At 46.2% G+C, this 12500-nt stretch overlaps 2 protein-coding genes across 5 annotated transcripts in view; both read right to left on the bottom strand.

The window, feature by feature from the left end:
* Window positions 1-7899, bottom strand: part of prkcha (protein kinase C, eta, a) — a 22079-nt gene extending 14180 nt beyond the window's left edge. The window contains exon 1 of one of the 2 annotated variants that reach the window (XM_053679228.1): window positions 7245-7899. In XM_053679228.1, coding sequence (XP_053535203.1) covers window positions 7245-7631 — 387 coding nt within the window. In that variant the 5' untranslated portion in view covers window positions 7632-7899. Of the gene's footprint in view, window positions 1-6203; window positions 6401-7244 lie in introns of those variants that run through there. The other variant, XM_053679229.1, reaches the window with a different exon arrangement.
* Window positions 7900-10946: 3047 nt separating this feature from the next.
* slc38a6 (solute carrier family 38 member 6) overlaps window positions 10947-12500 on the bottom strand; it is an 8299-nt gene continuing 6745 nt past the window's right edge. For all 3 annotated transcript variants that reach the window (XM_017463532.3, XM_017463534.3, XM_017463533.3), the window contains 3 exons: window positions 12403-12500; window positions 12142-12236; window positions 10947-11972 (listed from right to left, as the gene is read on the bottom strand). The exon at window positions 12403-12500 is cut by the window's right edge and continues 47 nt beyond it. In XM_017463532.3, the coding sequence (XP_017319021.1) occupies window positions 11889-11972; window positions 12142-12236; window positions 12403-12500 (277 nt within the window). In that variant the 3' untranslated portion in view covers window positions 10947-11888. The remainder of the gene's footprint in view (window positions 11973-12141; window positions 12237-12402) is intronic.

Raw genomic sequence — 12500 nt, 5'->3', positions numbered from 1 at the left:
TAAAATAATAAACCCGTGAATCGTGACATTATTTACTGTGACGTGGACGAGCGGCTCAGCTGAAATCTCTGACTCAGACTCTGAGAGAAAACGGCGTGTAGATCAGCGATAGATGAAGGACGTGACGTCTACAGCAGCGTCCGGGAGATCTGAACTCCACGTTCAACTCCAACCTCCAGGACGAGTCAGGATCAGCCCGTCTGACTCTAATCTAGCTGAGCAGGATTGTGATTGGACGGTCATGCGCAACCCGCGGCTCGAAACGGCTGCTTCACAAACTCGCCCCGCCACGAGTGCACGCGCTATCGTTTACATTTTCACTTCAAACGACAATCAAAAGGAGTGCAGGAGGAGATCCTTCAGGAAGGCGAGACTGAACACACCCTCACCTCACACCAAGAGACTCCACAGCTGCGTGAAGTGATCACGTACACTAACGAGTTAGTCTATGCACACTCTAGTGTGTGTGTGTGCGCGTGTGTGTGTGTGTGTGTGCGTGCGCGCATACATAGGAGGATAAAGGTTGGTTAAAAATAATCACTCACTTGAAATACCCTTCAAGATGCCCCCGTTCACACTTTGTACATCCCCTCTCTCACTCACACACACACACACTCACACACTCACACACACACACTCACACACACACACACACACATGTGCACATACAGCAATTGTCTGTATGTTAGAGGAAAGTTTCCATGAAGCTGAATCGGAATCATTTGCTGCTGACGTGACTTCATACTAAATATAATGTTCTTGTAACCTTTACCTCACACACACACACACACACACACACACACACACACACACACACACACACTCACACTCTAAAGTGCTGACTCTTTTGGTTGATTTAAACCAAAAAAAAAAGGGGACACAAGTGGAGCAGCTGCCTAAATAAGAGGCCGTGTGTGTGTGTGTGTATATGTGTGTGTGTGTGTGTGTGTATATATGTGTGTGTATGTGTGTGTATGTGTTGTGGTCATGCAAAGCAGAGCAGTGAAGGAAATGCACATGTACAGCACAAAGACGCACAGTTGGCACTTCAGTGCCCAGCTGTGTGTGTGTGTGTGTGTGTGTGTGTGTGTGTGTGTGTGGTAGATTTACAGATCAATTGTTCAATAACAACAATATTTACGAATAACAACATTATACATGAATATCTCATTAGCAGACTCCTTGTGTGTGTGTGTGTGTGTGTGTGTGTGTGTGTGTGTGTGTGTGTGTGAAAAGTCATGTTCTCACCTCCTGCAGTTGTTCTATAGTCCGAAAACCACAGACACTTGCACAACCCCCCCACCCCCACACACACACAGACACACACACACACACACACACACACACACACACACACACACACACAAAGACAGAGAAGTAGCACAGTGATGATTAAAAGACTAAATATGGTCAGTGTTCTCAGCATGAACATCCTGTATTCTCACACACACACACACACACTTACTGTATATATGCTGTCATTTTTATTACCTCTACATTTATCAAATATCATATACAAAATATCTACAACCAGCTCCAGAAGTTTTGGCGCCCTTGTGGCTGATTGTGGTCCAATGAGAGGTTTTACAGGTGGAGGTACACTCCCCGCGCTGACGCTGTACCTGAAGCGTGTTTGACCGAGGGATTCGTTTTATACTGTATAAAAGTGCAGTGTACAGCGTGATCGGCGGTAAACGAGCGTTCCTGATCAGAGAGGAAACACTGAGATGAGGTCAGGTAACCATAACGCTGCGAAGCGTGCGCAAGATCCTTATTTATTTATTTGTTTGTTTGTTTATTTGTTTATTTGTGCTGCTTTATTCATGCATTTGTCATTTGTCTCTGGCCTTAAATTAAATTGTGTGTTTTCTTGTTTACAGAGTTTTAGTGCATGCCATAGTGGTCTATGTTGGATTGTGTGTGTGTGTGTGTGTGTGTGTGTGTGTGAGTGAAAAGTAATTATCACGAATACGTACATAAATACGAGCACGTTATAAAACACGGAGCAGTAAGAGTGATTCCTGGCGATTATGATCGGGGGGGATATAAACCCTTTCAGCTGAACAACATGGTGAACAGATCACTTAAGGGAATCATTTAAACGATTCAGATGACTGACCGAACGACTCGGGCCGCTGAAAACGCCGGAAGGTTTGGGCACTAGTGTGACTTCTTGAAAATGAAGCGTCTGATTTGAACTCGTCGCTTGCTCTCAGTTCGACTGTCACTTTCTCCGAATTCTACAGCGGCTACTTTTACTTCTCCTTCGGACGCCGTGTCTCTAACGTAACCCATCACCGGCACGTGCGGAGATGATACTTGAGGACATTTCCCGTTCCTGTGGCGAGGTCGAGACAGAACAAACCAAGCTCGCACAGGAGACAGAACTCGCACACTCGCTGCAGCGGGTCCTGAGAAGAAAATGTACGCTAATGAACCAAATTTTATTCCCTAGACGTGCAGAAGCTAGTCAGCGCATTAACACACTCCAACACCGTCAGCGCATTAACACACTCCAACACCGCCTCAACACACTCCAACACCGTCAGCGCATTAACACACTCCAACACCGCCTCAACACACTCCAACACCGTCAGCGCATTAACACACTCCAACACCGTCAGCGCATTAACACACTCCAACACCGCCTCAACACACTCCAACACCGTCAGCGCATTAACACACTCCAACACCGTCAGCGCATTAACACACTCCAACACCGCCTCAACACACTCCAACACCGTCAGCGCATTAACACACTCCAACACCGTCAGCGCATTAACACACTCCAACACCGTCAGCGCATTAACACACTCCAACACCGTCAGCGCATTAACACACTCCAACACCGTCAGCGCATTAACACACTCCAACACCGCCTCAACACACTCCAACACCGCCAGCACCTCAACACACTCCAACACCGTCAGCGCATTAACACACTCCAACACCGTCAGCGCATTAACACACTCCAACACCGCCTCAACACACTCCAACACCGCCTCAACACACTCCAACACCGCCTCAACACACTCCAACACCGTCAGCGCATTAACACACTCCAACACCGCCTCAACACACTCCAACACCGTCAGCGCATTAACACACTCCAACACCGTCAGCGCATTAACACACTCCAACACCGCCTCAACACACTCCAACACCGTCAGCGCATTAACACACTCCAACACCGTCAGCGCATTAACACACTCCAACACCACCTCAACACACTCCAACACCGTCAGCGCATTAACACACTCCAACACCGTCAGCGCATTAACACACTCCAACACCGTCAGCGCATTAACACACTCCAACACCGCCTCAACACACTCCAACACCGTCAGCGCATTAACACACCCCAACACCGTCAGCGCATTAACACACCCCAACACCGCCTCAACACACTCCAACACCGCCTCAACACACTCCAACACCGTCAGCGCATTAACACACTCCAACACCGTCAGCGCATTAACACACTCCAACACCGTCAGCGCATTAACACACTCCAACACCGTCAGCGCATTAACACACTCCAACACCGCCTCAACACACTCCAACACCGCCTCAACACACTCCAACACCGCCTCAACACACTCCAACACCGCCTCAACACACTCCAACACCGTCAGCGCATTAACACACTCCAACACCACCTCAACACACTCCAACACCGTCAGCGCATTAACACACCCCAACACCGTCAGCGCATTAACACACTCCAACACCGCCTCAACACACTCCAACACCGTCAGCGCATTAACACACTCCAACACCGTCAGCGCATTAACACACTCCAACACCGCCTCAACACACTCCAACACCGTCAGCGCATTAACACACCCCAACACCGTCAGCGCATTAACACACCCCAACACCGCCTCAACACACTCCAACACCGCCTCAACACACTCCAACACCGTCAGCGCATTAACACACTCCAACACCGCCTCAACACACTCCAACACCGTCAGCGCATTAACACACTCCAACACCGTCAGCGCATTAACACACTCCAACACCGCCTCAACACACTCCAACACCGCCAGCACCTCAACACACTCCAACACCGTCAGCGCATTAACACACTCCAACACCGTCAGCGCATTAACACACTCCAACACCGCCTCAACACACTCCAACACCGCCTCAACACACTCCAACACCGCCTCAACACACTCCAACACCGTCAGCGCATTAACACACTCCAACACCGCCTCAACACACTCCAACACCGTCAGCGCATTAACACACTCCAACACCGTCAGCGCATTAACACACTCCAACACCGCCTCAACACACTCCAACACCGTCAGCGCATTAACACACTCCAACACCGTCAGCGCATTAACACACTCCAACACCACCTCAACACACTCCAACACCGTCAGCGCATTAACACACTCCAACACCGTCAGCGCATTAACACACTCCAACACCGTCAGCGCATTAACACACTCCAACACCGCCTCAACACACTCCAACACCGTCAGCGCATTAACACACCCCAACACCGTCAGCGCATTAACACACCCCAACACCGCCTCAACACACTCCAACACCGCCTCAACACACTCCAACACCGTCAGCGCATTAACACACTCCAACACCGTCAGCGCATTAACACACTCCAACACCGTCAGCGCATTAACACACTCCAACACCGTCAGCGCATTAACACACTCCAACACCGCCTCAACACACTCCAACACCGCCTCAACACACTCCAACACCGCCTCAACACACTCCAACACCGCCTCAACACACTCCAACACCGTCAGCGCATTAACACACTCCAACACCACCTCAACACACTCCAACACCGTCAGCGCATTAACACACCCCAACACCGTCAGCGCATTAACACACTCCAACACCGCCTCAACACACTCCAACACCGTCAGCGCATTAACACACTCCAACACCGTCAGCGCATTAACACACTCCAACACCGCCTCAACACACTCCAACACCGTCAGCGCATTAACACACCCCAACACCGTCAGCGCATTAACACACCCCAACACCGCCTCAACACACTCCAACACCGCCTCAACACACTCCAACACCGTCAGCGCATTAACACACTCCAACACCGCCTCAACACACTCCAACACCGTCAGCGCATTAACACACTCCAACACCACCTCAACACACTCCAACACCGTCAGCGCATTAACACACTCCAACACCGTCAGCGCATTAACACACTCCAACACCGTCAGCGCATTAACACACTCCAACACCGCCTCAACACACTCCAACACCGTCAGCGCATTAACACACTCCAACACCGCCTCAACACACTCCATCACCGTCAGCGCATTAACACACTCCAACACCGTCAGCGCATTAACACACTCCAACACCGTCAGCGCATTAACACACTCCAACACCGTCAGCGCATTAACACACCCCAACACCGTCAGCACTCGTCACTCACCATGCAGGTTTCATCATAATAAATAATAATTCAGTATTTCAGTTCAATCTCAGGTTCAATATCTTACATTTATATGGTTTGAAGTTATAATCCGGTGGTGGAGGGTTTTTTTTGTTTTGTTTTTTAAATACGTGATTGGATCTGTTGACATTTCGTGTCTCTCTACCCCCCCGCCACACACACACACACACACACACACACACTCTCTCTCTATCTCGAGCAGCAGACGAACATCACACACATTCGCAGGTTAAAACCTGCCCCAAAAAACCACCATAAACACCCTGAACGCTTGTTTGTTGTGTAACTCTGACGGTTTTGAATTCCTCCCTCCTGTAACGTGAACGTATACAAACTATTTTCCCCAAAACAACTTAAAGTCTACTAATCCCATTAGAGGTCACGCTGAATATATAAGGAGAGGAGATATGAGGAGATATGAGACGGATATGAGGAGATATGAGATCTGTATGCATCACATCATCAGCTTTAAAAGGTTTGCTCAACAAACGAGTTCAGAGGTTTATTTTTAGTCCATATTCATAAAAATCACTGAATAAGGAAAATGACATGAAACCGGTGTAGAGATGTATTTTAAAGAGTCGTTTCGTTGATGAACTTCAGCATCGTGAAACCACAGACGTGTTTTTTCTCCCGTATCGTTAAATCTATCATAACGTTAATATCGTGATATCGGTATCATATCCTCCCATCACCAGCCCCGACTCAAAATATATCACAAAACACCTGCAGACACCTTCAGTACTGCCATGTTTACTTCTCATTCTGGCTGGAGGCAAGAGCGCGTGGTCCAGAGATCCAGAGATCCAGAGATCCAGAGATCCAGTGATCCAGTGATCCAGTGAGCGCATCCTCAGTACAGGCTGCTTGAACGCTTTCAAAGTTCAACATTACAGCTCTATAATTCACTAAAATCCGGTTACACACACACACACACACACACAACAAGATGTTTAGCTGAAACTGTGTGTGTGTGTGTGTGTGTGTGTGTGTGTGTGGGTGTGTGGGTGTGTATGTGGGTGGGTGTGAGCACATGTGTGAACATGTGTGTGTTCAATAATGAGTCACAGAAAGCAAACACAGAGTTATCAAAGACCAATTTATGACAGTACGGTATGAGATAACCGGTGTGCGCACACACACACACACACACACACACACACACACACACTCTTGCAAAGTACTCATAGTAATTGCCGCCCAGAAACAGGTCCCCGGCTGCAGAATGTTTGAGGACCCCTGCCCCCTGCGCCTCATAAAACAACTTACAGTAAAATCAGCAATTTCTCAGCAGGGAATATTTCCAGCCGTACATTCTCCACCACACACACACACACACACACACACACACACACACACACACACAGGATAAAAGAGTTCTGAAGTGTACCTTTCTCTCTCTCTCTCTCTCTCTCTCTCTCTCTCTCTCTCTCTTATCCTTTGTACCTTTAATAATGTTTAGTATCCTTCACCCTGGACAGGCGGATGGAGTGCACCTTTACCTTTAAATCATTTCATTGGACCATAATTAACTTTTAAAGCTGTAAGAGCAGTAAAATATACATAATAAAAAGGTACTAAAGGTGCACACTCTATACCGTACTACACACTCGGTACCATCTCCCCAGAGACAGCACAGACACACTTTTACACTTTAGTACACTTTATCTGAGCGCCAGGGGTTTAACACAACCAACAAAAGGGCTCCAATAGAACTTGTAGAGCACTTGGTGCGAAATTAGGTCCAACACACACACACACACACACACACACTCACCCATCCTTCGAAGGTCTCCTCGGGGCTCGAGCTCTTCCTCAGGTCCTCGAAGTGGATGGTGCAGTTGGCCACGAAGTCGTCGTATCCGATGGGAGACTCGTGGAAGACGGCGATCTCCAGGCTTGTGGCGCGGCTCACGCACGCGCTGAACTCCTCGTTGTAGGTGGGCGCGTTGGTGCGCGGCTTGGAGCGCGTCTGACCCACCGCGCGCTCGTCCACCTTCACCACCACGTACGGGTCCAGGCTCGCGTGCGCGCCCAGGTTCAGGTTCAGGTTGAGGCCCAAGGCGGCTTTGCCGAAGGCGGCGGCGTGACGCGTGGACGCGCTGGTGGGCTTCAAGTCCACGGCCTCGCCCACGCGCACCTTCAGCGATCCGGTGAACCGCATTTCTTATCCGCGTAAACAAACACAAAAACAAAACAAAACAAAACAAAACAAAAACTAGGGAAGAGGAAGCCGAGGGTCAGAAGGAGCTGCGCGGAGACATGACCCTCTCCTGCGCTCTGCACTCCGGTGTGAGGACCTCCTGCTGCTCCCGCTGCTGCTGCTGCTGCTCCCGAGCAGGTGTAGCGTCGTGATTACAGTGAAAGGAGGAAGAGTTTCTTCTCTCTCTCTCTCTGTGTGTGTGTGTGTGTGTGTGTGTGTGTGTGTGTGTGCGGAAGAGACTCGACATAAAGAGGAAGTGTGAGAGCACTCAGCGTGTCAAACCCTGAGCTCGTGCATGCATTAATGCATAAATGTGCATCGAACTGAAACTGTTTAAAACACAACTGAAACCAAAATAAAATATAAATAAACATGTAAATGAACTTTAGAGTTGTATTTTCATTAATATCTTTTATATTGTACATGATCTAAACCTTTTTGTAATTAACTACCCTGCTGGGGGGGGAGCGGGGGGGGGGGGGGGGGGGCAACAGAACCCACCACAGACAGTCTGATGGTTTCCATCTAAAATACCATTACAAACCATCAGTTAACCATTAAAACCATTACCAAATGGCGTTCTATTGGTCCTTAATGGTATCCATTAAGTATAGACATAACATGCCACCAGTAGAATGAAACACATTACCAGCAGAGACCCACAAGAACCATTACAGTTTCCAGTAAAACCAATACAAATCCTATGAGGGGTTTCTACTGTTTGTTTGTTTGTTTGTTTGTTTGTTTGTTTGTTTCAGCAGGGTGATTAGGCCAAGTTAATGCTCTGGTCATGTGACATTAATATATAAATACACACACGATGTTCTTTTCATGTCCTGTATTTACATGCAACTTTCATTTGCTACAGCTCAGCATTTTGTATTGTTTTTGAAGTTCCTGGGTTTCTCCTTCACCCCGTCAGTCAGGTCTAACGAGGATCTGGGCTCGGTGATCGCATCACACACAGCGTTTGAGGTGTGTTGGTGCCAATTTATTTGGCAGAGTTGTGTTGTTTGTAGGCAAAACAGCAGAAGTGCTTACTCCATGATTTAACGCATTAATGCACCGCTGATATTTTACCCCTGAGATGAGAAAAGCTTCTTCGGGCTCGTATAGAAGAATAATATAAATAACTTGTATTAAAATAAATAAATATAAAGGCTTTCAGACTAAAAACTAAACTAAAGACAGTATAAAGCATGTCACGACTGTAAAAATGGACATACCGGTGTTGTGTGTGTTTGTGTGTGTGTGTGTGTGTGTGTGTGTGTGTGTGTTTGTGTGTGTACACTCACCGTCCACGTTCATAAGAACAGCTGGATGCCTGCACATTCATTCAGCCAATCATGTATCAGCAGAGCAATGCCAGAGAATCATGCTGATACAAGTCAAGAGCTTCAGTTCACACTGGTTTGAGTATTTCAGAAACTGGAGTTTTCTCCTGGGATTTTCTCACACGGCTGTAGAGTCTCTAGAGTTTACACAGAACGGTGCGAAAAACAAAAACCATCGAGCGAGCACCAGTTCTGCCAGATAGATTCGAGTTGCCAGGAAGTCGATGGCAACTCATATAATGACTCTGTACCACCGCGGTGAGCAGAAAAGCATCTCAGCATGAACGAAACCTCAAACCTTGAGGTCGGATGAGCTACAACAGCAGAAGACCACGTCACCAAGACAAGTCCTGTCAGACAAGAACAGGACTCTGAGGCTGTCATGGGCACAGACTCGCACAAACTGGACAGTTGAAGATGAGAACAAATTCTTAAAAATGGACATAACTGTGTGTGTGTGTGTGTGTGTGTGTGTGTGTGTGTGTGTGTAGGTCATCTTAATGTCAGCTCACAAACATCTTAATGTATGGCTGGTCAGTGTTTTCTAATCTAGTATATATTTTTGTGTTCATTTTTATTCAGCTCCACTTATGACATTTGTGTTGCCAGATTCATTTAGACCCCGTCACACGCTGCTGCCAGATTGTGGTGTAAAGATCTGTTCAGACTGGATTAGTTTACATGTGGAAGTAGGAAATTCCGAGTTGGTGGGGCAGTATCTTTTCTGGTTTTTCCTAGTCGGATTTCCTAGTCTATGTATTGTAGTCATATGTGGCAATGGGATGGAATTGTTTACATCTGGCAACTCTGCTGCTATGGGCTATTTTTAAATCTCACAGAGACCTTGCACTGGTAGTGGGTAGACTGGTGGACTGATGGACTGGTAGACAGGTGGACTGGTAGACAGGTGGACTGGTAGACAGGTGGACTGGTAGACAGGTGGACTGGTAGACATGTAATCCAGACTTCAGTCTGTTGCCTGAGATACTGGGAGATTCCATAACTATCTAACCACCTAATTTGCCGTTTCACTGACCAACATGTAAAATGACATCCCCCAGGCCACTGGTTTTGTGAGTTTGGGCGGGGCAGGGGCAGGGACAGGGACAGGGGCAGGGCTACAGCCGAACAGAACAAGGAGAAACAGAAAAGAGGGAGAACAGAAGGGATGAGAACAGAACTCTAAAAGAACTCTTGAAGAACCCATTTCGAACGGAGTACATTAGCCTCCTAATCTGCATCACCAGTGCAGCAGGGTTCTTAGAAAAATGGGCTCCTCAGGAATTCTTTTACAACCCCAATTCCGAAAAAGTTGGGACACTATGGACAGTTCATTTGAAAATTCCGTTCAGCCTGTACTGTATTGAAAACACATTATTAACACATTGTTTGATCTTTTATTGTGATTTGATTTTATTTTTGAAAATATACACTCATTTCAAATGAGCTTTCAGGATGCCAGATGGAACTTTTCCCCGTCAGTGTAGTGTATTATATTATAACGCGGTACAGCCGCCTCTCACAAGGCCTGCTACTAGACAGAGATGATCATTACACCGCCCCCGTGTGGCAGGATATTAAAGCACAATCGATGAAACACATTTAAAAAGGATGTTAATCATTTAATCAGCTGACACACCAGCGATGACCTTTAATGAAATGTGTGTCACAGAAAATACGGTCCCCCTCGCTAATGAGTGTTACAGTAAATACGGTCCCCCTGTCTAATGCGCGTTGCACTAATAACGGTTCCCTCGTGTTAAAGGAATAATGATGGTTCCTCTGTCTAGTGTTACAGTAATAACTTTCCCCCTGCTTGATGTGTGTTACAGTAATAACGGTCCTCATATTTAATGTTTTACACGGTCTCTCTCTCCGCGCGTCCACAGAAGATCCTGAAGAAATTAAATAAAATCTAAAATCAAAACCAAACAGACATGAATTATACAAAAACCAGCATTTCCCTTTTAATATTCATTAAACACACACACACACACACACACACACACACACACTTTAGGAGACGATTAGATGTATATAAATGTTGAGAATAAACCTTTCTCGGCCGAGCAGCAGATTACTTCTACATCAACATTAAAAACTGTGTTAAATATTGAAATTCGAGTTTCAGCCACTGTGAGTGTGTGTGTGTGTGTGTGTGTGTGTGTGAGAGAGAGAGAGAGAGAGAGAGAGAGAGATTAATATTAAAACACGAGGCGCAGATATGTATCAGCAAAATGTACATTTTTGCAATGTGCAATATTTATTTAGTGCAATACTAATCAGTGGCATTTACCTCAATATTCAACACATAAGGTTTAATAACATTGATGTATAAATAATTTACTCCTTTATAAAGATATTATTATATATATATAATCGTATGTTATATCTTGATCCTAGCCAAAACATCTTTGGTAAAGCTGTGTGTTACAGTAATAATGGTCCCCCTGTCGCTGTGTGTTACAGTAATAATGGTCCCCCTGTCACTGTGTGTTACAGTAATAATGGTCCCCCTGTCGCTGTGTGTTACAGTAATAATGGTCCCCCTGTCGCTGTGTGTTACAGTAATAATGGCCCCCCTGTCGCTGTGTGTTACAGTAATAATGGCCCCCCTGTCGCTGTGTGTTACAGTAATAATGGTCCCCTGTCGCTGTGTGTTACAGTAATAATTGTCCCTTGTCTAAGTATGTAAACTGTGCTGAGGAAATATCGGTCGCTATGTCTAATCGCGTAAAACTTTCTCTGTGTTACAGTAATAACTATCCCCCTGTCAAATTAAGTGTAATAACAGTTCCTCTTTAAATGTATCTGTTCAGTGTTGATGTAACTGTGCAAATGTTTGCAGGACTGGAAGCAGAGGTCAGAGGTCAAAAGGTCAAGGTCAGGATGCCTGTGCCCAGGAAACGATGATGACTGACAGACTCAGCAAACCCACAAACACACCAAATATCACGAGAGCAACAGCCTGGGGGGGGGAGATTTTACTTTTTACAGTAATATGAGTTAACGTTCTCATATATATATATATATATATATATATATATATATATATATATATATATATATATATATATATATAATATTATATATGTGTGTGTGTGTGTGTGTGTGTGTGTGTGTTCGTTCATTCTCACCCCGATTGATGTGAAAGATCTGATGTGGTCATTACTGACACGCAAATAAAACAGACCGGGATACACAAACAGCAAGCAGGTTGAGGTAGTGGAACCTGGAGAGAACACACGTGTGCGCACAAACACACACACACACACACACACACACACACACAGAATAAAGAGTAAAGTTACTAGGAATTATTACTACTATATACACACACACACACACACACACACACACACACACACACACACACACAAACACACACATTCCCTCACCCACGACTCCGAAGACGTTCCTGATGTCGGGGACGTAGATGGCCAGCAGCTCGATGATCAGGAGGAGGACAAATGTGGAGACACAGTGAGACAGCCAG

The sequence above is a fragment of the Ictalurus punctatus genome, chromosome 3, assembly GCF_001660625.3.
Source record: "Ictalurus punctatus breed USDA103 chromosome 3, Coco_2.0, whole genome shotgun sequence".
In the NCBI taxonomy this organism is placed as follows: Eukaryota; Metazoa; Chordata; class Actinopteri; order Siluriformes; family Ictaluridae; genus Ictalurus; species Ictalurus punctatus.
The sequence above is the reverse complement of the archived record's forward strand: the minus strand, read 5'-3'. Positions and strand labels throughout refer to the sequence as shown.